General features: G+C 44.2%; 1 protein-coding gene across 9 annotated transcripts in view; it reads left to right on the top strand.

The window, feature by feature from the left end:
- The window catches only part of pomt2 (protein-O-mannosyltransferase 2), a 231,480-nt gene that overhangs the window by 89,495 nt on the left and 115,323 nt on the right, over positions 1-26,662 (top strand). For 8 of the 9 annotated variants that reach the window (XM_063042712.1, XM_063042693.1, XM_063042702.1 and 5 more), the window contains 2 exons: positions 6,136-6,242; positions 26,560-26,642. In XM_063042712.1, the coding sequence (XP_062898782.1) occupies positions 6,136-6,242; positions 26,560-26,642 (190 nt within the window). The remainder of the gene's footprint in view (positions 1-6,135; positions 6,243-26,559; positions 26,643-26,662) is intronic. The other variant, XM_063042721.1, reaches the window with a different exon arrangement.

Here is a 26,662-nt window from a genome sequence, read left to right on the forward strand (position 1 = left end):
TTAAAGGCAAATTGAATAGGAATAAGGAACCTTGGTTCTCAAGGGATATTGCAACTCTGATAAAGAAGAAGAGGGAGTTGTATGAAATGTATAGGAAACAGGGGGTAAATCAGGTGCTTGAGGAGTATAAGAAGTGCAAGAAAATACTTAAGAAAGAAATCAGGAGGGCTAAAAGAAGACATGAGGTTGCCTTGGCAGTCAAAGTGAAGGATAATCCAAAGAGCTTTTACAAGTATATTAAGAGCAAAAGGATTGTAAGGGATAAAATTGGTCCTCTTGAAGATCAGAGTGGTCGGCTTTGTGCGGAACCAAAGGAAATGGGGGAGATCTTAAATAGGTTTTTTGCGTCTGTATTTACTAAGGAAGCTGGCATGAAATCTATGGAATTGAGGGAATCAAGTAGTGAGACCATGGCAACTGTACAGATTGAAAAGGAGGAGGTGCTTGCTGTCTTGACGAAAATTAAAGTGGATAAATCCCCGGGACCTGACAGAGTGTTCCCTCGGACCTTGAAGGAGACTAGTGTTGAAATTGCGGGGGCCCTGGCAGAAATATTTAAAATGTCGCTGTCTATGGGTGAAGTGCCGGAGCATTGCAGAGTGGCTCATGTTGTTCTGTTGTTTAAAAAAGGATCGAAAAGTAATCCGAGAAATTATAGGCCGGTGAGTTTAACGTCAGTAGTAGGTAAGTTATTGGAGGGAGTACTAAGAGACAGAATCTACAAGCATTTGGATAGACAGGGGCTTATTAGGGAGAGTCAACATGGCTTTGTGCGTGATAGGTCATGTTTGACCAATCTGTTGGAGTTTTTCGAGGAGGTTACCAGGAAAGTGGATGAAGGGAAGGCAGTGGATATTGTCTCCATGGACTTCAGTAAGGCCTTTGACAAGGTCCCGCATGGGAGGTTAGTTAGGAAAATTCAGTTGCTAGGTATACATGGAGAGGTGGTAAATTGGATTAGACATTGGCTCGATGGAAGAAGCCAGAGAGTGGTGGTAGAGAATTGCTTCTCTGAGTGGAGGCCTGTGACTAGTGGTGTGCCACAGGGATCAGTGCTGGGTCCATTGTTATTTGTCATCTATATCAATGATCTGGATGATAATGTGGTAAATTGGATCAGCAAGTTTGCTGATGATACAAAGATTGGAGGTGTAGTAGACAGTGAGGAAGGTTTTCAGAGCCTGCAGAGGGACTTGGACCAGCTGGAAAAATGGGCTGAAAAATGGCAGATGGAGTTTAATACTGACAAGTGTGAGGTATTGCACGTTGGAAGGACAAACCAAGGTAGAACATACAGGGTTAATGGTAAGGCACTGAGGAGTGCAGTGGAACAGAGGGATCTGGGAATACAGATACAAAATTCCCTAAAAGTGTCGTCACAGGTAGATAGGGTCGTAAAGAGAGCTTTTGGTACATTGACCTATATTAATCGAAGTATTGATTATAAGAGCTGGAATGTTATGATGAGGTTATATAAGGCATTGGTGAGGCCGAATCTGGGGACTATTGTGTTCAGTTTTGGTCACCAAATTACAGGAAGGATATAAATAAGGTTGAAAGAGTGCAGAGAAGGTTTACAAGGATGTTGCCGGGACTTGAGAAACTCAGTTACAGAGAAAGGTTGAATAGGTTAGGACTTTATTCCTTGGAGCGTAGAAGAATGAGGGGAGATTTGATAGAGGTATATAAAATTATGATGGGTATAGATAGAGTGAATGCAAGCAGGCTTTTTCCACTGAGGCAAGGGGAGAAAAAAACCAGAGGACATGGGTTAAGGGTGAGGGGGGAAAAGTTTAAAGGGAACATTAGGGGGGGCTTCACACAGAGAGTGGTGGGAGTATGGAATGAGCTGCCAGACGAGGTGGTAAATGCGGGTTCTTTTTTAATGTTTAAGAATAAATTGGACAGATACATGGATGGGAGGTGTATGGAGGGATATGGTCTGTGTGCAGGTCAGTGGGACTAGGCAGAAAATAGTTCGGCACAGCCAAGAAGGGCCAAAGGGCCTGTTTCTGTGCTGTAGTTTCTATGGTTCTATGGTTTCTATGGTTCTACATAGAACAGTACAGCACAGTACAGGCCCTTCGGCCCACAATATTGTGCCGACCCTCAAACCCTGCCTCCCATGTAACCCCCCCCACTTTAAATTCCTCCATATACCTGTCTTGTAGTCTCTTAAACTTCACTAGTGTATCTGCCTCCACCACTGACTCAGGCAGTGCATTCCACGCACCAACCACTCTCTGAGTAAAAAACCTTCCTCTAATATCCTCCTTGAACTTCCCACCCCTTACCTCAAAGCCATATCCTCTTGTATTGAGCAGTGGTGCCCTGGGGAAGAGGCGCTAGCTATCCACTCTATCTATTCCTATTAATATCCTGTATACCTCTATCATGTCTCCTGTCATCCTCCTTCTCTCCAAAGAGTAAAGCCTTAGCTCCGTTGATCTCTGATCATAATCCATGCTCTCTGAACCAGGCAGCATCCTGGTAAATCTTCTCTGTACCCTTTCCAATGCTTCCACATCCTTCCTGTAGTGAGGCGACCAGAACTGGACAGAATACTCCAAGCGTGGCCCAACCAGAGTTTTATAGAGCTGCATCATTACCTCGTGACTCTTAAACTCCATCCCTCAACTTATGAAAGCTAACAACCCATAAGCTTTCTTAACTACCCTATCTACCTGTGAGGCAACTTTCAGGGATCTGTGGACATGTACCCCCAGATCCCTCTGCTCCTCCACACTACCAAGTATCCTGCCATTTACTTTGTACTTGCCTTGGAGTTTCTCCTTCCAAAGTGTACCACTTCACACTTCTCCAGGTTGAACTCCATCTGCCACTTCTCAGCCCACTTCTGCATCCTATCAATATCTCTCTGCAATCTTTGACAATCCTCTACACTATCTACAACACCACCAACCTTTGTGTCGTCTGCAAATTTGTCAACCCACCCACTTCTACCCCCATATCCAGGTCGTTAATAAAAATCACAAAAAGCAGAGGTCCCAGAACAGATCCTTGTGGGACACCACTAGTCACAACCCTCCAATCCGAATGTACTCCCTCCACCATGACCCTCTGCCTTCTGCAGGCAAGCCAATTCTGAATCCACCTGGCCAAACTTCCCTGGATCCCATGCCTTCTGACTTTCTGAATAAGCCTACTGTGTGGAACCTTGTCAAATGCCTTACTAAAATCCATATAGATCACATCCACTGCACTACCCTCATCTACCCTCATCTATATGCCTGGTCACCTCCTCAAAGAACTCTATCAGGCTTGTTAGACACGATCTGCTCTTTCACAAAGCCATGCTGACTGTCCCTGAGCAGCCATGATTCTCTAAATGCCCAAAGATCCTATCTCTAAGAATCTTTTCTAACAGCTTTCTCACCACAGATGTAAGGCTCACTGGTCTATAATCACCTGGATTATCCCTACTACCTTTTTTGAACAAGGGGACAACATTCGACTCCCTCCAATCCTCCAGTACCATTCCCGTAGACATCGAGGACATAAAGATCCTAGTCAGAGGTTCAGCAATATCTTCCCTCACCTCGTGGAGCAGCCTGGGGAATTATCCGTCAGGCCCCGGAGACTTCTCCATCCTAATGTATTTTAACAACTCCAACACCTCCTCTCCCTTAATATCAACATGCTCCAGAACATCAACCTCACTCATAGTCTTCACCGTCATCAAGTTCCCTCTCATTGGTGAATACTGAAGAGAAGTATTCATTGAGGATTTCGCTTACTTCCACAGCCTCCAGGCACATCTTCCCACCTTTATCTCTAATCAGTCCTACCTTCACTCTTGTCATCCTATTGTTCTTCACATAATTGAAGAACGTATTGGAGTTTTCCTTTCCCCTACTTGCCAAGGCCTTCTCATGCCCCCTTCTTGTTCTTCTTAGCCCCTTCTTAAGCTCCTTTCTTGCTTCCCTATATTCCTCAATAGACCTGTCTGATCCTTGCTTCCTAAACCTCATGTATGCTGCCTTCTTCCACCTGACTAGATTTTCCACCTCACTTGTCGACCATGGTTCCTTCACCCTACCATTCTTTATCTTGCTCACCTGGACAAATTTATCCCTAACATCCTGGAAGAGATCCCTAAACATCGATCACATGTCAAAAGTACATTTCCCTGCAAAAATATCATCCCAATGCAGACCCGCATGTTTTAGCCTGACAGCCTCATAATTTGCCCTTCCCCAATTAAAAATTTTCTGTCTTCTCTGATTCTATCCTTTTCCATGATAATGCTAAAGGCCAGGGAGCGGTGATCGCTGTCCCCCAGATGCTCACCCACTGAGAGATCTGTGACCTGACCCGGTTTGTTACCTAATACTAGACCTAGTATGGCATTCCCCCTAGTCGACCTGTCAACATACTGTGACAGGAATTCGTCCTGGACACACTTAACAAACTCTGCCCCATCTAAAGCATTGGAACTAATCAGGTGCCAATCAATATTAGGGAAGTTAAAGTCATCCATGATAACAACCCTGTTATTTTTGCACCTCCCCAAAATCTACCTCCAAATCTGCTCCTTGGTATCTCTGCTGCTACCAGGGGGCCTATAGAATACCCCCAATAGAGTAACTGCTCCCTTCCTGTTCCTGACTTCTACCCATACTGACTCAAAAGAGGATCCTGCTACATTACCCACCCTTTCTGTAGCTGTAATAGTATCCCTGTGCAGTAATGCCACCCCTCCTCCCCTTTCCCCCCACCCCTCTATCCCTCTTAAAGCACTGAAATCCAGGAATATTGAGAATCCATTCCTGCCCTGGTGCCAGCCAAGTCTCTGTAATATCACTCTCTTGAGATCCATTACCAACCTGACTTTCCCAATCAACCTGCGTGTTAAAATCTCCCATGACTATCTTTTGACTAGCCTTTTCTATTTCCTGCTGTAACCTGTGGTATGCCTCCCAGCCACTGTTGAGAGGCCTGTATATAACTACCATCAATATCCTTTTACCCTTATAGTTTCTTAACTCCTCCCACAAGGATTCAACATCTTCTGATCCTATGTCACATCTTTCTACTGATTTGATGCCATTCTTTAACAGTAGAGCCACACCACCCCTTCTGCCTACCGTCCTATCCCTCCAATATAACATATAAACTTGGACATACAGCTCCCAACTACAACCACCCTTCAGCCACGATTCAGTGATGGCCACAGCATTATACCTGGCAATCTGTAATATTGCAACAAGATCAGCCAGCTGATTTCTTACACTACACGCATTTAGATACAGCACCTTCAGTTCCATATTTGCTATCCTTTCTGACTCTGCATCCCTAATGATTTGATACTCAGCCTATTGGCTGCAACTAGGTCCCATCACCTGCCTGCCCTTCCTGACAATCTGCCTGCACGCTATCTTTACTTCTTTTTAACTATCCGTCCTTTCCTGAGTCCCTTCACTCTGGTTCCCAGTCCCCTGCCGAGTTAGTTTAAACCCTCCCCAATACAAGAAAATCTGCAGATGCTGGAGATCGAAAGCAATGCACACAAAATGTTGGAGGAACTCAGCAGGCCGGGTAGCATCTATGGAAAAGAGCAAACATTTCTGAACCAAAGAATCATCTCAGCCAGAATCTGTGTTGCCTTAAAGATATGTGCTCATTTTGAACACAAAAAAAAAGATTCTGCAGATGCTGGAAATTCAGAGCAGCACCCAAAACTCTGGAGGAACTCAGCTGGTCAGGCCGCATCCAAGGAGGGAATGTTGTGTGGGCATTTCATTGGTGATTACGGGAAATAGCGTGCAGGATGTGCAGAGGTGGGTAAGGGTTTGATTGTGGGGAATGGCATGCAGGGTGTGGCCAAGTGCGTGAGGGGTTGATAGTGGGGAGTGGTGTGCAGGATGTGGGGGAGTGGGTGAGGGTCTTCAATATCTGCACTGAAGATTGTGATTTACCCACTTTCTGTGAGTAATCAAAATCAGAAATATCTAACTCACTTGATAAGTGTTCAAATATCCATCATTAAAGACATGTATGTGGATTTTCACTGTCTAAAAGCTCACACATGTTCAATATTTTGGAAGGAATATTGTTTGAAAAGGTTACAAAGCACAGCTGGATACGTTTGGCTGACTGTATGTTTTATTCCAGGTTGAGTTTGGAAAACACTTGCTAGCTCGAGTATTGTGCCTTATTCTCCTGCCTCTGGTTTTCTACACAACCTTTTTTGCAATTCATTTTACAGTTTTGAATAAAAGGTGAGTTATGATCAACTTTGATCAAACCTATGATCACACTTAAACTTATTGCCAGTTACATAGTAACATAGAAAACCGACAGCACAATACAGGCTCTTCGGGCCACAAAGTTGTGCCGAACATATCCCGACCTTAGAAATTACTCGGCTTACCCATAGCCCTCTATTTTTCTAAGCTCCATGTACCTATCCAAAAGTCTCTTAAAAGACCTTATTGTATCCACCTCCACCACCGTTGCCGGCAGCCCATTTCACGCACTCACCCCTCTCTGCGTAAAAAAAAATTACCCCTGACATCTCCTCTGTACCTACTGCAAATAGTATTCATTGATTGCAGGTCAAAATCAACAGATAAATATATAGGTGCATGGTCACTTACATCTATTGTCCCAATTCCACAGGTGTTTATTTTGTCTTTGTTTATTCCAACTGTTATGAAATAGTCTATTCTTGTAAATACAGAATGGGGGGCAGAATAATGAGTGTAACCGCTTCTGTCTGGGAAAAGGTCCCTCCATATATCAATTAAACCAACATCCTCAAAAAGTGTATTCACTCTCTTATGTAAGGATTTTGTTTCATAAGTTTTTATATTGGAGGAGTCTAACTTTGGTTGTAATTGTAAATTTAAATCTCCCCCACATATCAAGAGACCTTCTGTTTCCATTACCATAATATTAGAAATTTTCTGAAAGAAATCAATATCACTTTCTGGGGGTGCGTATATATTCAATAGAGTAACTGAATTTCCATCCATATTTCCCCTTACCAAAATATATCTGCCCTCCTTATCTTCCATTTCGCATACTTTTTCACAATTTAGCTGGCTTGAGATGAGAATAGCAACTCCTCTTCTATGTCCTGATTTATATGAGGAGAAAAACAAATTAGTGAAGCCCATTCTCTTTAATTTTCCATGCTCGTTATCACTTGTGAGTTTCCTGTAAATATACTACGTGGGCTTGTTCTTTTTTCATTTTGGATAGAATTTTACTGCATTTGATTGAATTTAACAGCCCATTGACATTAAAAGAAATGAACTTTACTTTGTCCTTAGCCATGTGTATTTATCTGTCAATATATCATTGAAATTAGCAGAATAAAACTTAATCGATCTACTCCCTGAACAAATAAGAGCCAAGAAACGCAAATAATTTAAAAAAAAAGGCAACGAAGGTGTGATTCCAAGGCTGAGGTCTCTAGTAGATGACCCTGGGTTGAGCTAGAGGAAATGTCTAGCCGTGGAGGATAGCCCCTCCTTCCTGTGAGTTGGAGGCCCCCATTACAGTACCCATAAAAGTAAGTGAAGAAGACTATATCCATTACACAGAAAAGATTTTCCTGTGTATTCCTCCCATATATATATATATATATAGATATATTCTCATTTAGGTGGGGAAAAGGAGTGAATGAATGAATAAAAAAAATTGAGTTAATATAAAGTCCACATTATAATAAGTATTTCTTGAAATAGGTATAGCACCATCTATTTTTGCTTCCATTTATCCTATCAATACTTTTAAAGTTAGCCAAACTTTATGGCTCTTCTGGAGGGGGTGAGGGCTGTCTTCGGAAAACTCACAGTCTCTTCCTGATATTCTCTCACCCTCCTCCCATCCCCTGCTTTCTCGGTTCTCTTACCATTTCCCAAGCGGATTGGGATAACTGCTCAGCCAGGCTTTCCCTTGGTTTGATCACGCTGACGGACAGCCCTCTCTCTGTTCCTCATGTCTGTAGTCGCCTGTTCCACTATCTGATACAGTTGCATACCATCTTCATAAAACACCCGCAGTTTAGCAGGGTACGGAGTTTGGAATCTAATCTTTCCTTGCTTTAATATTCATTTTACTGCAGAGTATTCTTTACGTTTCTGCAGGACCACTGGGGGGGTAACCTTGATCGAAATATATTAATTTCCCTTCCAAAAACACCCTCTTCTTACCCAGGCCCTTCGTAGAATCTCTGCCTTGGTATTGTATCGAAGGAATCTAATTACTATTGAGCGTGACTTATCTTCTCTGTCTCCAGTAAGCCTCGTGACGAGCGCACGATGCACACTCTCAATTTCAAGCTCCAGAGTGGAGGGAATCTCTAGTGCGTCCTGCAGCAACTTTCCTACAAACTCCGTCATAGACAAATCCTCCACTCCTTCGGAACATTGTATATCCTGATATTTTTCTGTCGTGATCTTCCCTCCTGGTCAATCAGTTTACTTTCTTGTTGATTTAATATTTTTATTGTCTTACTTAGTATCCGTTCCACATTTTGCATGCGATCTTCCACGAGGCCCATCATCAGCCTTGCTAGCACGCATTTGGGTAGGAGATCCGCGTGTTGCACCTCTCTCGTCCATAGGCTCCGCAGTGAGGCTTTTTTTTTATCTCCATTCTTTTTCTTCATTCTTGCCCCCCTTATCAGTTCAGATATTTTTGGATGATCTTATATTTGATGGATTAACGGGGCAATGTGTGCGTTTTTCCAGAGGAGCTATTGATTTAAGCTGCCATTCTGGATGATGACGTCACCGGAACCAGGGAAAGTTTTCTAAATCAATATATAGAGGTACCTACGAGAGAGGACGCAGTACTTGATCTTCTATTAGGGAACCAGACAAGCCAGGTGACAGAAGTATGTGCAGGTGAACATTATGGGTCCAGTGACCATAATGTCATTTGTTTCAAGTTAAGTATGGATAAGGATAGGTCTGGTCCTCGAGTTGAGGTTCTAAATTGGAGAAGGGCCAATTTTGTGGAAATGAGTAAGCATCTAGGAAGAGTGGATTGGATAAGTTGTTTTCTGGCAAGGATGTTTTCAGTAAGTGGGAGGCCTTCAAAGGCGTAATTTTGAGAGTGCAGAGTTTGCATGTTCCTGCCAGGATTAAAGACAAAGTTAATAGGCATAGAGAACATTGGTTTTCAAGGGATATTGGTGATCTGGTTAAGAAAAAAAGAGAGGTGTATAGCAGGTATAGGCAACAAGGAACAAATGAGGTACTTGAAGAGTATAGAAAATACTAAAGAAGGAAATCAGGAAGGCAAAAAGAAGACATGAGGTTGCTTTGGCAGATAATGTGAAGGTAAACCCGAAGGGGTTCTACAACTATATTAAGAATAAAAGGGACAAAATTGGTTCCCTAGAAGATAAGAGTGGTCGTCTATGTGTGGAGCTACATGAGATGGGGGAGATCTTAAACAGTTTTTTTGCATCAGTATTTATTCAGGAAACTGGCAAAGCGTATATGGAAGGAAGGGAAACAAGCAGCAGTGTCATGGAAAATATAGAGATTAAAGAAGAGGAGGTACTTGTTGCCTTACAGCGAATAAAGGTAGATAAATCCCCCGGGCCTGACATGATATTTCCTTGGACCTTGAGAGAGATTAGTGTAGAAATTGCAGAGGCCCTGGCAGAAATATTTAAAATGTCCTGAGCCACGGGTGCGGTGCCGGAGGATTGGAGGGTAGCTCATGTTATTCCGTTGTTTAAAAAAGGCTCCAAAAGTAAACCAAGCAATTACAGGCCGGTGAGCTTGACATCAGTAGTCGGTAAATTATTGGAAGGTGTTCTGAGAGATTAGATATACAACTATTTGGACAGCCAAGGGCTGATTAAGGATAGTCACCATGGCTTTGTGTGTGGTAGATCGTGTTTAACGAATCTTGTAGAGTTTTTCGAGGAGGTTACCAAGAAAGTAGATGAAGGAAAGGCTGTGGATGTTGTCTACATGGACTTTAGTAAGGCCTTTGACAAGGTGCCATATGGGAGGTTAGTTCAGAAGGTTTAGACACTAGGTATCCATGGAGAGGTTGTGAACTGGATTAGATATTGGCTGTGTGGGAGAAGAGTGGTAGTGGATGATTGTTTCTCAGACTGGAGGCCTGTGACTAGCGGTGTGCCTCAGGGATCTGTGCTGGGACTATTGTTGTTTGTTGTCTATATAAATGATGCAGATGATAATGTGGTAAATTGGATCAGCAAGTTTGCTGATGACACTAAGATTGGAGGTGTTGTGGACAGCGAGGAAGGCTTTCAAAGCTTGCAGAGTGATCTGGACCAACTGGAAAAATGGGCCAGAAAATGGCAGATGGAATTTAATGCAGACAAGTGTGAGGTGTTGCATTTTGCAAGGACAAATAGAACATAGAACATAGAACATAGAATAGTACAGCACAGTACAGGCCCTTCGGCCCACAATGTTGTACCAACCCTTTAACCCTGCCTCCCATGTAACCCCCCCACTTTAAATTCCTCCATATACCTGTCTTGTAGTCTCTTAAACTTCACTAGTGTATCTGCCTCCACCACCGACTCAGACAGTGCATTCCACGCACCAACGACTCTCTGAGTAAAAAGCCTTCCTCTAATATCCCCCTTGAACTCCCCACCCCTTCCCTTAAAGCCATGTCCTCTTGTACTGAGCAGTGCTGCCCTGGGGAAGAGGCGCTGGCTGTCCACTCTATCTATTCCTCTTAATATCTTGTATACCTTTATCATGTCTCCTCTCATCCTCCTCCTCTCCAAAGAGTAAAACCCTAGCTCCCTTAATCTCTGATCATAATGCATACTCTCTAAACCAGGCAGCATCCTGGTGAATCTCCTCTGTACCCTTTCCAATGCTCCTACATCCTTCCGATAGTGAGGTGACCAAAACGGGACACAGTACTCCAAGTGTGGCCTAACCAGAGTTTTATAGAGCTGCATCATTACCTTGTGATTCTTAAACTCTATCCCCCAACTTATGAAAGCTAACAACCCATAAGCTTTCTTAACTACCCTATCTACCTGTGAGGCAATTTTCAAGGATCTATGGACATGTACCCCCAGATCCCTCTGCTCCTCCACACTACCAAGTATCCTGCCATTTACTTTGTACTTGCCTTGGAGTTTCTCCTTCCAAAGTGTACCACCTCACACTTCTCCGGGTTGAACTCCGTCTGCCACTTCTCAGCCCACTTCTGCATCCTATCAATATCTCTCTGCAATCTTTGACAATCCTCTACACTATCTACAACACCACCAACCTTTGTGTCGTCTGCAAATTTGTCAACCCACCCTTCTACCCCCATATCCAGGTCGTCAATAAAAATCACAAAAAGTAGAGGTCCCAGAACAGATCCTTGTGGGACACCACTAGTCACAACCCTCCAATCCGAATGTACTCCCTCCACCATGACCCTCTGCCTTCTGCAGGCAAGCCAATTCTGAATCCACCTGGCCAAACTTCCCTGGATCCCATGCCTTCTGACTTTCTGAATAAGCCTACTGTGTGGAACCTTGTCAAATGCCTTACTAAAATCCATATAGATCACATCCACTGCACTGCCCTCATCTATATGCCTGGTCACATCCTCAAAGAACTCTGTCAGGCTTGTTAGATGTGATCTGCCCTTCACAAAGCCATGCTGACTGTCCCTGATCAGACCATGATTCTCTAAATGCCCATAGATCCCATCTCTAAGAATGTTTTCCAACAGCTTTCCCACCACAGACGTAAGGCTCAGTGGTCTATAATTACCTGGACTATCCCTACTACCTTTTTTGAACAAGGGGACAACATTCGTCTCCCTCCAATCCTCCGGTACCATTCCCATGGACAACGAGGACATAAAGATCCTAGCCAGAGGCTCAGCAATCTCTTCCCTCGCCTCGTGGAGCAGCCTGGGGAATATTCCGTCAAGCCCCGGGGGCTTATCCTTCCTAATGTATTTTAACAACTCCAACACCTCCTCTCCCTTAATATCAACATGCTCCAGAACATCAACCTCACTCATATTGTACTCACCGTCATCAAGTTCCCTCTCAATGGTAAATACCGAAGAGAAGTATTCTTGAGGACCTCGCTCACTTGCACAGCCTCCAGGCACATCTTCCCACCTTTATCTTTAATCAGTCTTACCTTCACTCCTGTCATCCTTTTGTTCTTCACATAATTGAAGAATGCCTTGGGGATTTCCTTTACCCTGCTCGCCAAGGCTTTCTCATTCCCCCTTCTTGCTCTCCTCAGACCCTTCTTAAGCTCCTTTCTTGCTACCCTATATTCCTCAATAGACCCATCTGATCCTTGCTTCCTAAACCTCATGTATGCTGCCTTCTTCCACCTGACTAGACTTTCCACCTCGCTTGTCACCCATGGTTCCTTTACCCTACCATTCTTTATCTTCCTCACTGGAACAAATTTATCCCTAGCATCCTGCAAGACATCCCTAAACATCGACCACATGTCCATAGTACATTTCCCTGGAAAAACATCATCCCAATTCACACCCGCAAGTTCTAGCCTTTTAACCTCATAATTTGCCCTTCTCCAAGTAAAAATTTCCCTGTCCTCTCTAATTCTATCCTTTTCCATGATAGTGTTAAATGCCAGGGAGCCGTGGTCACTGTCTCCCAGATGTTCACCCACTCAGAGATCTGTGACCTGACCCAGTTCGTTACCCAATACTAGATCTATTATGGCATTCCCCCTAGTTGGCCTGTCAACATACTGTGACAGGAATCCGTCCTGGACACACTTAACAAATGCTGCCCAGTCTAAAGCATTAGAACTAATCAGATGCCAATCAATATAAGGGAAGTTAAAGTCACCCATGATAACAACACTGTTATTTTTGCACCTTTCCAAAATCTGCCTCCCAATCTGCTCCTCGGTATCTCTGCTGCTACCAGGGGGCCTATAGAATACCCCCAATAGAGTAACTGCTCCCTCCTTGTTCCTGACTTCCACCCATACTGACTCAAAAGAGGATCCTGCAACATTACCCACCCTTTCTGTAGCTGTAATAGTATCCCTTGCCAGTAATACCACCCCTCCTCCCCTTTCCCCCCTCTCTATCCCTTTTAAAGCTCGAAAATCCAGGAATATTGAGAATCCATTTCTGCCCTGGTGACAGCCAAGCCTTTGTAATGGCCACTGCATGATAGTTCCATGTATGTATCCAAGCTCTCAGTTCACCACCTTTGTTCCTGATGCTTCTTGCATTGAAGTGCACGCACTTTAGCCCTTCTACCTTACTACCTTTTAACGCTTTATTCTGCTTCTCTTTCCTCAAAGCCTCTTTCTCTGTTAGATCTGGCTTTAATCCATGCACTATACTTGCAGTTCTCGCATGACCTTTATCCTCCTCCACCTCACTCTCTGCTCTAACACTGGTTCCCCTTCCCCTGCAAATCCAGTTTAAACCCCCCGGAGCAGCACTAACAAACCTTCCCGCAAGGATGTTAGTCCCCCTCCTGTTCAATGCAACCCGTCCCGTTGGAACAGGTCCCACCTTCCCTGGAACAAGGCCCAATTGTCCAGAAACATGAAGCCCTCCTTCATGTACCAACTCCTTAGCCACGTATTTAGCTGTATTATCTTCTTATTTCTAGCCTCACTAGCACATGGCATGGGTAGCAATCCTGAGATTACAACCCTGGAGGTCCTGTCCTTCAACTTTGCACCTAACTCCCTAAACTCTCTTTGTAGGACCTCCTCCTCAGTCCTATCCATGTCATTGGTCCCTACATGGACCAAAACATCTGGCTGCTTACCCTCCTACATGAGAATACTGAGAACTCGATACGAGATATCGCGGACCCTGGCACCAGGGAGGCAACAGACCATCTGCAATTCTTGATCGCTCCCATAGAACCTCTTATTTGTCCCCCTAACTATTAAATCCCCTATCACTACTGCTGTCCTCTTTTCCCTCCTTCCTTGCTGAGCTGAGGGTCCCGTCTCGGTGCCAGAGACGTGACCACTACAACTTGTCCCTGGTAGGTTATCCCCACCAACAGTATCCAAAACAGTATTCTTATTAATGATAGGAACGACCACAAGGGTGCTCTGCTCTTTCTGTCTATTCCACTTCCCTCTTCTGATAGTCACCCAGCTACCTGCCTCCTGACTTTTAGGGGTGACTGTCTCCCTGAAACTCCTGTCTATTTCTATTTCTGCTTCTGCCTCATGAATGATCTGAAGTTCATCCAGCTCCAGCTCCAGTTCCCTAACTCAGTTTGTCAGGAGCTGCAGCTGGATGCACCTTTTACAGGTGTAGTCATCAGAGACAATTGTACTCGCCCTGACTTCCCACATCCTGCAATCTGAGCACTCGACTGCCCTAACTGCTGCCTCCATTACCTACTCCTAAGTTAATTAGATTAATTAAAGGAACTTACCTGGCCTTACCTCACTGGGAGTAAGCTCATCCTTAACCCCTGCTCGCTGAAGCCTCTCGAGCCAAAGCCTTCCCACTCTGTCTCCCACTACTCAGTTGCACGCTCTGTTAATCTACTCGCTTTTTAAGCTCTCCTGCTGTCTCGCAGGCCGACCTTCACGCGCTTGTGCAGTTGTGCCCCGTTCAAACTGCTGAAGAAATCAAGGTAGGACATACACAGTAAATGTTAGGGTACTGAGGTGTGCGGAGTAATAAGGAGATCTGGGAGTTCAGATACATAATTCCCTGAAAGTGGCGTCACAGGTAGACAGGATTGTAAAGAAGGCTTTTGGCATCCTTGCGCTCATAAATCAATTTATTGAGTATAGGAGGTGGGATGTTATGGTGAGGTTGTATAAGACATTGGTGAGGCCAAATTTGGAGTATTGTATGCAGTCCTGGTCACCTAACTATAGGAAGGATATCAGTAAGATTGAAAGAGTGCAGAGAAGATTTACTAGGATGTTGTCGGGTCTTCAGGAGTTGAGTTACAGGGAAAGATTGAACAGGTTCGGACTTTATTCCTTGGAGTGTAGATGAATGAGGGGGGATTTGATAGCGGTTTACAAAATCATGAGGGGTATAGACAGAGTAAATGCGAGTAGGCTCTTTCCACTTAGACTAGGAGAGATAATTACGAGAGGACATGGGTTTAGGGTGAAAGGGGAAAGGTTTAGGGGGAACTTCTTCACTCAGAGAGTGGTGGGAGTGTAGAATGAGCTGCCATCTGATGTGGTAAATGCAGGCTCACTCTTAAGTTTTAAGAATAAATTGGATAGATACATGGATGGGAGAGGTCTGGAGGGTTATGGGCTGGGTGCAGGTCAATGGGACTAGTGGAATAAAGTTTCGACACAGACTAAAAGGGCTGAGTGGCCTGTTTTTCTGTGCTGTAGTGTTCTATGGTTCTATGGTTCTAGTTCTGGTCATCTGTGTACAGGGAAAATAATAATATGGTTGGCGTGCAGAGAAAATTTACAAGCATGTTGGCATTCTTGGAGCTGAGTTATAGGGAAAGATTGAATTAGATTAGGACTTCATTCCTTTGAGCATAAGAGTGTGAGGGAGATCTGAAAAAGGTTTTTGAGGGATAAGCTGGGGTAAATGCAGGTAGGCTTTTTTCTACTGAGGTTGGCAGAGATGAGAACTGGATGTTTTGGGTGAAGGGTGAAAGATTAAATGTTTAAGGGGAACATGAGAGGGAAATTCTTCACTCTAAGGCTTGTCAGAATGTGAAACGAGTTGCCAGTGGAAGTTATGGACATGGCTTCGATGTAAGTATATTCAAAAGAAATTTGAATAGGTACATAGTGGGATGGGTATGGAGGGCTATGGTCCAGTTACATGTCAATGGGACTAGCTTGTAGCGGGATCTGGACCTCCTGGAAAAATGGGCTGAGAAATGGTTGATGGAATTTAATATAGACAAGTGTGAGGTGTTGCACTTTTGTAGGATCAGCCAGGGTAGATTTTACACAGTGAATGGTAGGGCACTGAGGAGTGCTGTAGAACAAAGGGGAATACAGGTTCACAAATCGTTGAAAGTGGTATCACAGGTAGATAAGGTCGTAAAGAAGGCTTTTAGCACATTGGCCTTCATAAGTCAATGTATTGAGATGGGATGTTATTTTGAAGTTGAACCAGGCATTGGTGAGGCCTAATTTGGAGTTGCAGCTTTGGTCACCTACCTGCAGGAAAGATGTAAAAAGGTTGAAAAAGTGTAGAGAAAACTTACAAGGATGTTGCCAGGACTGGAGGACTTGAGTTATAAGGAAAGATTGAATAGATTTGGACTTTATGCCTTGGAGCGAAGAAGATGGATAGAGGTATGCAAAATGATGTGTGGTATATATAGGGTGAACACAAGCAGGTTTTTTCCACTGTGGTCATGTGGAACAAGACCTTGAAGTCATGGGTTAAGGGTGAAAGGTGCAAAGTTTAAGGGGAACATGAGAGGAAGTACTTCACTCAGAGGGTCGTGCGAGTGTCGAACGAGTTGCCAGCACAAGTGGTGTACCCGTGCTCGATTTCAACGTTTAAGAGGAGTTTGGATAGGTTTGGACAGCTTTGGTGTGGTAGGTCGATGGGAAGTTGGCATGGACTAGGTGGAGCGAAGGGCATGTTTCTGTGCTATACCTTTCTGTGACTCTGAGTCCATGGTACAAAAATAGGTGGGATAGTGAATAATGATGAAAATTATCAAAAACTACAGGGGGATTTTGATCAGTAAGATGGTGGCACACTCGGCCGCAGCAGCGTCTTGGGAGCCAACGAAAGGTGCTTTTGTCTTTTTTAAGTGTCTTGTTTACAATTATAAGACTGTACTGGACTCCAAGAACTTTGGGTGCTGCAGGTCTATCCCATCAGTGCTTGTTGAGGAGTTGGACTTGGTGCAGAATGTATTGCTGCCTGCTACAGGAAAGCATTGGAGTTGGTGTGCGAAGGTGGCATGTAGTGTAACTGCGGGTGATTGTCCTGCACATTACTCTTGTGATCGCAAGATCCTATTGGACATTGTTAATGTAAGTTGCAGCAGGTCTGTTTCCCTCATTTGGTGATGCGACAGATGGTGAGGAAGCTGCGTGGCCTCGGTTGTTGCAAACACTAGGCCTCAAGCCGTGGGCTTACCTGTTGCTGCGGTCCAGGAGAGGAGATGCCGAAAGCAGTGTAGCGTGGATCGGTTGGAGGCTAGCCTATCCTGTTAGTGCTTTTCTCCAGTGTTCGATCGGTAGAATGACAGGCTGGATTGCGTGCATGTGTTTTTCTATGGACTATCCAGAACTGCATCAACAATTTGTGGGACATGTCATTCAGAGACTTTGACTATTTTGATGTCTGCTCGCTGTATTCAATGTGTTTAGTGTCTTGTGTATGTTTTTCACGTTGGCCGCAGGGGAATGTTGTTTCATTCAACTGTATTCATGTATGATTGAGTGATAATTAGAGTTGAAATTGATTTGAAAAATTTGATCAGCGGAATAAGTTGACAAATATAGTTGAATTTAGATGGTTGTGAGCTTTTGCATTTTGGAAAGTTAAATCTGGATCAGACTTTCACAATGAGTGGCAGGGCTCTCAGCTGTATTGCAAAACAGAGGGTCCTTGGAGCACAAGTACATGGTTCACTAAAAGTGGATTTATAAGTAGATAGAGTGGTGAAGAAGCCTTTTGGCATGCTCACTTTCGTCATAAGACCATCAGACAAAGGAGCAGAATTGGACCATTTGGCTCATTGAGTTTGCTCTGCCATTTTATCATGGCTGATTCATTTCCCTCTCGACCCCATCCCTCTGCCTTCTCCCTACAACTTTTTATTCCCTACTAATCAAGAACCTATCAACCTCCACCTTAAATACAGCCAGTTATCTGGCTTCCACATCTGACTGTGACAATGAATTGCACAACCCTCTGGCTAATTAATTTCCTCCTCATCTCTGTTCTAAATTGATATCCCTCTATTCTGAGGCTGTACCCTCTGGTCCCAGAGTCCCCCACCAAAGGGAAGATCCTCTCCACATTCATTCTATCTTGGTTTTTCAACATTTGATAGGTTTCAATCAGATGCCCCTCATTCTTTTAAATTCCAGCGAGCACAAACCCAGAGCCTTCAATCACTGTTCATATGATAACCCTTAAATTCCTGGAATTAACCCTAACCCGATGAAAGTTTTTCACCATTCGATAGGTTTCAATGAGGTCACCCCTCATTCTTCTGAATTCCAGTGAATACAAGCCCAGAACCATCAAATGCTCTTCATATAACAAGCCATTCAATCCTGGAATCATTTTCATGAATCTCCTTTGAACCTTCTCCAGTTTCAGCACATCCTTTCTAAGATACGGGGCCCAAACCTGCTCACAATACTTCATGTGAGGCCTCACAGGTGCAATATTAACATCCTTGCTTTTATATTCTAGTCTTCTTGAAATGAATGCTAACATTGCATTTGCCTTCCTCATCACACACTCAACCTGTAAATTAACCTTAAGGGAATTCAGCACAAGAACTCCTAAGTCCCTTTGTACCCCAGTTTTTTGTATTTTCTCTCCATTTAGAACAAAGTCAACCCTTTCATTTTTCTACCAAAGTGCATGACCATACACTTCCTAACACTGTATTCCATCTGCCATGTCTTTGCCCATTCTCCTAATTTGTCTAAGTTCTTCTGTAGCCTCTCTACTTCCTCAAAACCACCTGTACCACCACCTACCTTCATATCGTCTGCAAACATTGCAACAAAACCATCAATTCCATCATCCAAATCATTGACATACTGTATAATATGAAAAGAATCAGTCCCAACATAGACCCCTGCGGAACACTTCTAGTCACTGGGCAGCCTGCCAGAAAAGGCTCCCTTTATTCCCACTCTTGCCTCCTGCCAATAAGCCACTGCTTTATCCATGCTAGAATCTTTCCTGAAATACCATGGGCTCGTAGCTTGTTAAGCAGCCTCATGTGTGGCATTGCTTGTTATTTCTTCAAAGGATTCCAACAGTTTGTCAGGCAAGATTTTCCCTTGCCGAAAGCACGCTGACTACGACCTATTTTATCATGTGCCTCCAAGTACCCCGAAACCTCATTTTTGATAATTGACTCCAACATCTTCCCACCCATTGAGGTCACACTAACTGGTCTCTATTTCCCTTTTGTCTGCCTCTCTCCCTTCTAGAAGAGTGGAATGACATTTGCAATTTTCCAGTTCTCTGGAACCATGCCAGAATCTACTGATTCTTGAAAGGTCATTACTAATGCCTCCATGATCTCTTCAGCCACCTCTTTCAGAACTCTGGGGTGTACAGTGATCGAGGAACGACGGCGCAGGCGCGTGGATGTCAGCAAGTTAGACCGATGGGAAGAGTATAAAAGGCGATCATTTTTTCTTTGGCGGTAAGATCGAGGAACGACTGCGGAGGCATGTGGACGTCAGCGAGTTAGACCGGCTGGAAGAGTATAAAAAGAAGACAGCTTTATAGAGCGTGTGCCAGAGGAGCAGGCAACTGAGTAGTGGTAGACAGAGTAAGAGGGCTTTGGCTCAATGGGGCTTTGGCAATAATGGGTCAAGATGAGGTACCTGTGAAGAATAGAAACAAAAAGTATGTCTGTGAGACTTGTGTTCTGTACTGGGTGTCAGATGTGGGAAGTCCAGGAGACTCCCAGCCTCCTGGACAGCCACATTTATGCCAGGTGCGTTGAGCTGCAGCTCCTTCGGGACCGGGTTAGGGACCTGGAGCTGCAGCTCGATGATCTTCATCTGGTTAGCGAAAGCGAGGAGGTGATAGAGAGGAGCAAATAAGCAAGTAGTCACACCGGGGCCTCGAGAGACAGGTAAGTGGGTAACAATCAGGAGAGGGAAGGACAAGAGTCAGATACTAGAGAATACCCCTGTGGCTGTCCCCCTTAACAGTAAGTACTCCTGTTTGAGTACTGTTTGGGGGGGATGACCTACCTGAGGGAAGCAACAGTGGCCACGCCTCTGGCACAGAGTCTGGTCCCTGTGGCTCAGAAGGGTAAGGAAAGGAAGAAGGCATCAGTATTAGAGAACTCAAAAGTTAGGGGTCAGACAGGCGATTCTGTGGACGCAGGAAAGAAACACGGATGGTAGTTTGCCTCCCAGGTGCCAGGGTCTGGGATGTTTCTGATTGTGCCAACGATATTCTGAAGTGGGAAAGTGAACAGCCAAAGGTCGTGGTACATATTAGTACCAACGACGTAGGTAGGAAATGGGAGGAAGTCCTGAAAACAGACAACAGAGAGTTATGAAGGAGGTCGAGAAGCAGGACCTCAAAGGTAGTAATCTCGGGATTACTGCCTGTGCCATGTGACAGTGAGTATAGAAATAGAGTGAGGTGGAGGATAAATGCGTGGCTGAGGGAATGGAGCATGGGGCAGGGATTCAGATTTCTGGATCATTGACCTCTTTTGGGGCAGGCAGGACAGGTTGCATTTGAATCTGAGGGGGACCAATATCCTGGCAGGGAGGTTTGCTAAGGCTATTGGGGTCAGTTTAAAATAGAGTTTCTGGGGGGGTGGGAACTCAAGTGAAGAGACAGAGGAAGTGGCTGTTGGCTCACAAATAGAGAAAGCTTGGAGACTTTGCGAAAGGGAGGATAGCCAGGTGATAGACAAGGGATGTGCTCAGACCGATGGTTTGAGATGTGTCTATTTTAATGCAAGAAGCATCATGAACAAAGCGGCACACACAAAAAAATGCTGGTGAACGCAGCAGGCCAGGCAGCATCTACAGGAAAAGGTACAGTCGACATTTCGGACCAAGCTCCCTTCATCAGGACTAACTGAAAGAAGAGATAGTAAGAGATTGAAACTTTCAACTCCCACTTTCAAATCTCTTGCCATCTCTTCTTTCAGTTCGTCCTGACGAAGGGTCTTGGCCCAAAACATCGACTGTACCTCTTCCTATAGATGCTGCCTGGCCTGCTGCGTTCACCAGCATTTTTTGTGTGTGTTGCTTGAACTTCCAGCATCTGCAGATTTCCTCGTGTTTGCATGAACAAAGCGAATGAGCTTAGAGCATGGATCAGTACTTGGAGCTATGATGTTGTGGCCATTATAGAGATTTGGATGGTTCAGGGCCAGGAATGGTTGCTCAGAGTGTCAGGCTACAGATGTTTCAGAAAGGACAGGGAGGGAGGCAAAAGAAGTGGGGGCGTGGCACTGTTGATCAGAGATAGTGTCATGGCTTCAGAAAAGGAGGAAGTCATAGAGGGATTGTCTATTGAGTCTCTGTGGGTGGAAGTTAGGAACAAGAAGGGGTCAGTCACTCCACTGGGTGTATTTTTATAGACAACCCAATAGTAACAGGGACATAGAGGAGCAGATAGGACAGATTCAGGAAAGGTGTGATAACAACAGGGTTGATGTGGGAGATTTTAATTTCCCAAATATTGATTGGCATCTCCTGACAGTAAGGGGTTTAGATGGGGTGGAGTTTCTTCGGTGTGTTCAGGAAGGTTTCCTGACACAATATTTAGATAAGCCTACAAGAGGAGAGTCTGTACTTGATCTGGTGTTGGGAAATGAAGCTGGTCAGGTGTTGGGTCTCTCAGTGGGAGAGCATTTTGGAAATAGTGATCACAATTCTGTCTCCTTTACCATAGCCTTGGAGAGGGATAGGAACAGACAAGGTTGGAAAGTGTTTAATTGGAGTAAGGGGAAATATAAACCTATCAGGCAGGAACTTGGAAGTATAAATTGGAAACAGATGTTCTCAGGGAAATGTATGGGGCAAAAGTGGCAAATGTTGAGTGGATATTTGTGTGGAGTTCTGCATAGGTATGTTCCAATGAGACAGGGAAAAGATGGTAGGGTACAGGAACTGTGGTGTACAAAGGCTGTTGAAAATCCAGTCAAGAAGAAAAGCTTATGAAAGGTTAAAAAAACTAGGTAATTTATAGAGATGGAAACATAGAAAACCTACAGCACAATACAGGCCCTTTGGCCCACAAAGTTGTGCCGAACATGTCCCTAGCTTAGAGATTACTAGGGTTACCCATAGCCCTCTATTTTTCTAAGCTCCATGTACCTATCCAAAAGTCCCTTAAAAGACACTGTCGTATCCGCTTCCACCACCATTGCCAGCAGCCCATTCCACACAGTCACCACTCTCTGCATAAAAAAACTTACCCCTGACATCTCCTCTGACCCTACTCCCAAACACCTTAAACCTGTGCCCTCTTGTGGCAGCCATTTCCGCCCTGGGAAAAAGCCTCTGACTGTCTACATGATCAATGCCGCTCATCATGTTATACACCTCTATCAGGTCACCTCTCATCCTCCGTCTAGAAGATTATAAGGCTAGCAGGAAGGAGCTTAAGAATGAAATTATGAGACCCAGAAGGGGCCATGAGAAGGCCTTGGTGAGCAGGATTAAGGAAAACCCCAAGGCATTCTACAAGTATGTGAAGAACAAGAGGATAAGACGTGAGAGAATAGGACCAATCAAGTGTGACAGTGGAAAAGTGTGTATGAAACCGGAGGAGTTAGCAGAGATACTTAATGAATACTTTAGATGACTTTATACTTTATTACTTTATATTTGCAGATGACACAAAGCTGGGTGGCAGTGTGAAATGTGAGGAGGATGTTATGAGTACATTCAGCCAGAGACTCATTCCTCCAAGATGCAGCACAGAGCGTCATAGAAAGTCATTCCTGCCTGTGGCCATCAAACTTTACAACTCCTCCCTTGGAGAGTCAGACACCCTGTGCCGATAGGCTGGTCCTGGACTTATTTCATAATTTACTGGCATAATTTACATATTACTATTTAACTATTTATGGTTCTATTACTATTTATTATTTATGGTGCAACTGTAACGAAAACCAGTTTCCGCCGGGATCAATAAAGTATGACTATGAGAATGCAGGGTGACTTGGACAGGTTGGGTGAGTGGGCAGATGCATGGCAGATGCAGTTTAATGTGGATAAATGTGAGGTTATCCACTTTGGTGGCAAGAACAGGAAAGCAGATTACTATCTGAATGGTGTTAAGTTTGGAAAAGGGGAAGTACAACAAGATCTAGGTTTCCTTGTTCATCAGTCACTGAAAGTAAGCATGCAGGTACAGCAGGCAGTGAAGAAAGCTAATGGCATGCTGGCCTTCATAACAAGGGGAATTGAGTATAGGAGCAAAGAGGTCCTTCTGTAGTTGTACAGGGCCCTGGTGAGACCACACCTGGAATATTTTGTGTACAGTTTTGGTCTCCAAATTTGAGGAAGGACATTCTAGGTATTGAGGGAGTGCAGTGTAGGTTCACGAGGTTAATTCCCGGGATGGCAGGACTGTCATATGTTGAAAGATTGGAGCGACTGGGTTTGTATACACTGGAATTTAGAAGGATGAGAGGGGATCTGATTGAAACATATAAGATTATTAAGGGATTGGACACGCTAGAGGCAGGAAACATGTTCCTGATGTTGGGGGAGTCCAGAACCAGAGGCCACAATATAAGAATAAGGGGTAGACAATTTAGAACGGAGTTGAGGAAAAACTTTTTCACACAGAGGGTTGTGGTTCTGTGGAATGCTCTGCCTCAGAAGGCAGTGGGGGCCAATTCTCTGGATTATTTCAAAAAAGAGTTAGATAAAGCTCTTAAAGATAGCGGAGTGAAGGGATATGGGGAGAAGGCAGGAAAAGGGTACTGAATGTGGATGATCAGCCATGATCACAGTGAATGGTGGTGCTGGCTCGAAGGGCTGAATGGCCTATTCCTGACCTATTGTCTATTTACTTCAGTATTCACTACAGAAAAGGATCTTGGTGATTGTTGGGATGACTTACAGTGGATTGAAAAGCTTGAGCATACAGACATTAAGAAAGAGAATGTGCTGGAGACTTTAGAAAGCATCAAGTTGGATAAGTCATCGGGATCGGACGAGATATACCTCAGGCTACTGTGGGAAGTGAGGGAAGAGATTGCTGAATCTCTGGCAATGATCTTTGCATCATCAATGGGGACTGGAGAGGTTTCAGAGGATTGGAGGGTTGCAGGTGTTAGTCCCTTGTTCAAGAAAGGGAGTAGAGATAGCTCAGAAAATTATAGGCCAGTGAGTCTTACTTCAGTGGTTGGTAAATTGATGGAGAAGATTAGATTAGATTAGATTATGAGGACACTCAGTCTTCGTTTATTGTCATTTAGAAATGTATGTATGCATTAAGAAATGATACAATGTTCCTCCAGAGTGATATCACAAAAAAAAGGACAAACCAAAGTCCAACACTGACAAGACCACAGAATTATAACATGTAGTTACAGCAGTGCAAAGCAATATCATAATTTGATAAAGAGCAGACCATGGGAACAGTAAAAAAAGAAGTCTCAAAGTTCCGATCGACTCCTGATAGTTCCCGATAGCAGGCAGCAGAACGGAGAAACTCTCTCTGCCATAAACCTCCGGGCACCGACAACTGTTGATGCATTGGAAGCACCCGACCACAACCCTGAGTCCGTCTGAAAACTTTGCGCCTCCAACCAGCCCTTCGACACAAGCACTGATTACCATCTCTGCTGAGCGCCTCGACCCCATCCCGGCCGCCGAGCAACAAGCAAAGCCGAGGACTCGGAGCCTTCCCCTCCAGAGATTCTGGATCACACAGTAACAGCGGCAGTGAAAAAGGCATTTCAGAAGTTTCTACAGATGTTCCTCCGTTCTCTCACGTCTGTCTCCATCAAATCAGGATTGTGCACGGCACCCTACTTGACAGATAACAGATATTCATCACCGGATGTGGGGTTTTGTGTGGTGAGCATGTAGGGCTCTGGCATAGGGTCATGTAGTGGCTGCGGGTTTGTGGGTGTGTGGCCAGAGTTAATCGGGGTGTGGATCAGGTTAGTGGGGGTGTGTGCCCCCTTGGACCTTAGGATTAGGTTTGAGGGTAGGAATGGCAGATGTATTTGTGGGGCTGGGAGAGAGAAGGTTGTGTAGTTTTGTGTGGTGAGGTATGAGGTGCTGTGGCGGATAGGGTAGTGTAGTGGAGCCAGTTTAATCTGGCCCATGCCTTTCATTATCGTGGTTTGACACCACTTCGTTTAATGAACCGGGTGTGAACTGGGACACATCATCAATAATGCAACCTGGGATCATTGGGTGTTTCGGATCTTTAATCATTAGACATCCTTGCCAAGGCGACCCAGCCAGGGTTGATCAGGCGTGGCTTGTGTTTATCCCATGGACCAAGATAATGAGAGGCATGTAAATCTGAGGGTAATTATATTTTTAAACATCATTACCTGGCATCTGTATGCCTGGGATTGCACGGGTTAAATTGACAGTGTTTACTGGGGATTCAGTATCACTCCACACTGTCCCTGAGTTTAGTAGTGACTTGTTTTCTGTGGACCCAGCTTGCGTTTAACTAACTGGTTCTCTCTTGCCTTTTGGGTATCTGGGCTTTTTTATTAGCATTTCGTGGACTGGGAGAATGAAGAGCATGTCACTGTAACGTTAGGTTGAGAGTGTTCAGGCAGTGGGCAAACAGCCCTCTTCTGCTTCTTGATCTCGTCACTTGAGATTCAGTGTCACGCAACCCTGCCACTTTGATCTGGCAGGGCACCTTCATTAACCAGGTTCTCTTCTCTGCACGCGCTCTTCAAAGTTGTCTCCTTTTAAACTCTTCGCGCTGGTCTAACTTGCTGACGTCCATGTGCTTGCGCAGTCGTCCCTCGATCAGGCTGGGAGTCTCCCAGACATCCCACATCTGACACCCAGTACAGAACACCGGCCTCACAGACATGCTTCCTATTCCTTTTCCTCACAAGTAACTTACCTCGCCTCGACCCATTATTGACGAAGCTCCATTGAGCCAAAGTCCTCCTACTCTGTCTCCCTCTACTTAGGCAGAAGAAAAGCAGAGTGAGGTTGAAGATCCTTTGTGAGCTTGAATATCATTTCCGTGGTCTTTCTTCATTGTTTTCTTTTCAGAACTGATCAATGCAGTTTTCAAAATCAACATTAAAGTTGTCTCCATCAACTTGTCAAGTAGTTATTTCAGATGCTAACCACAAGTTGTTTTAGGGAGAAAATGTTTTCTTTTGAAACCGATTGTCATGTCATTCTTGGTTCATTTGCCAGTCATATGAAACTTGCATCCTCTGGTTCTCCAGTTCCCAATGAGAACCATTTCTTTCTTTCCCAGTCTGAATTCCTGTCCGAACTCTTTTCAACAGTCCCACCAATCCTCTCTCTCAAAAAATTATTGATGGAAGTTTCTTATTAATACATCTTTTCTGTTTCCTCTCCAAACCATTTTAATATGCACGGGTATGATGATTTGTCCTTACACAAGTTCATTTCGGATTGTCATTGTCTCTCATTTTCATCTCACTGATAGTTGTATGAAAACATTTCAGTATCTTCCTTTATAAGCAAGTAGATGGGGCACTGAAAACAATATTGTCAAGTGGCATCCCCATCAGAACTTATAATTGTAATTTAGAGTCTTAAATTGTTGAGTGCTTTGTCCAAAAAATGCAGTCTACAAATGTCATCAAGATTGTGTAACTTTGCAATTGGGTGTCGTATTTTTATTCAAGGCAAAACAGGAAATTTGCAGTGCTCATTAACTTGTCACCTTTATGTTCTCCTTTTTTTCTCTCCCTTGCAGTGGCCCTGGTGATGGATTCTTTAGCTCTGCATTTCAGTCTCGTCTCATTGGTAATAACTTACACAATGCCACAATGCCAGAATGTGAGTATATCTGAAATTCT

The sequence above is a fragment of the Mobula hypostoma genome, chromosome 1 (assembly GCF_963921235.1).
Source record: "Mobula hypostoma chromosome 1, sMobHyp1.1, whole genome shotgun sequence".
NCBI lineage: Eukaryota > Metazoa > Chordata > Chondrichthyes > Myliobatiformes > Myliobatidae > Mobula > Mobula hypostoma.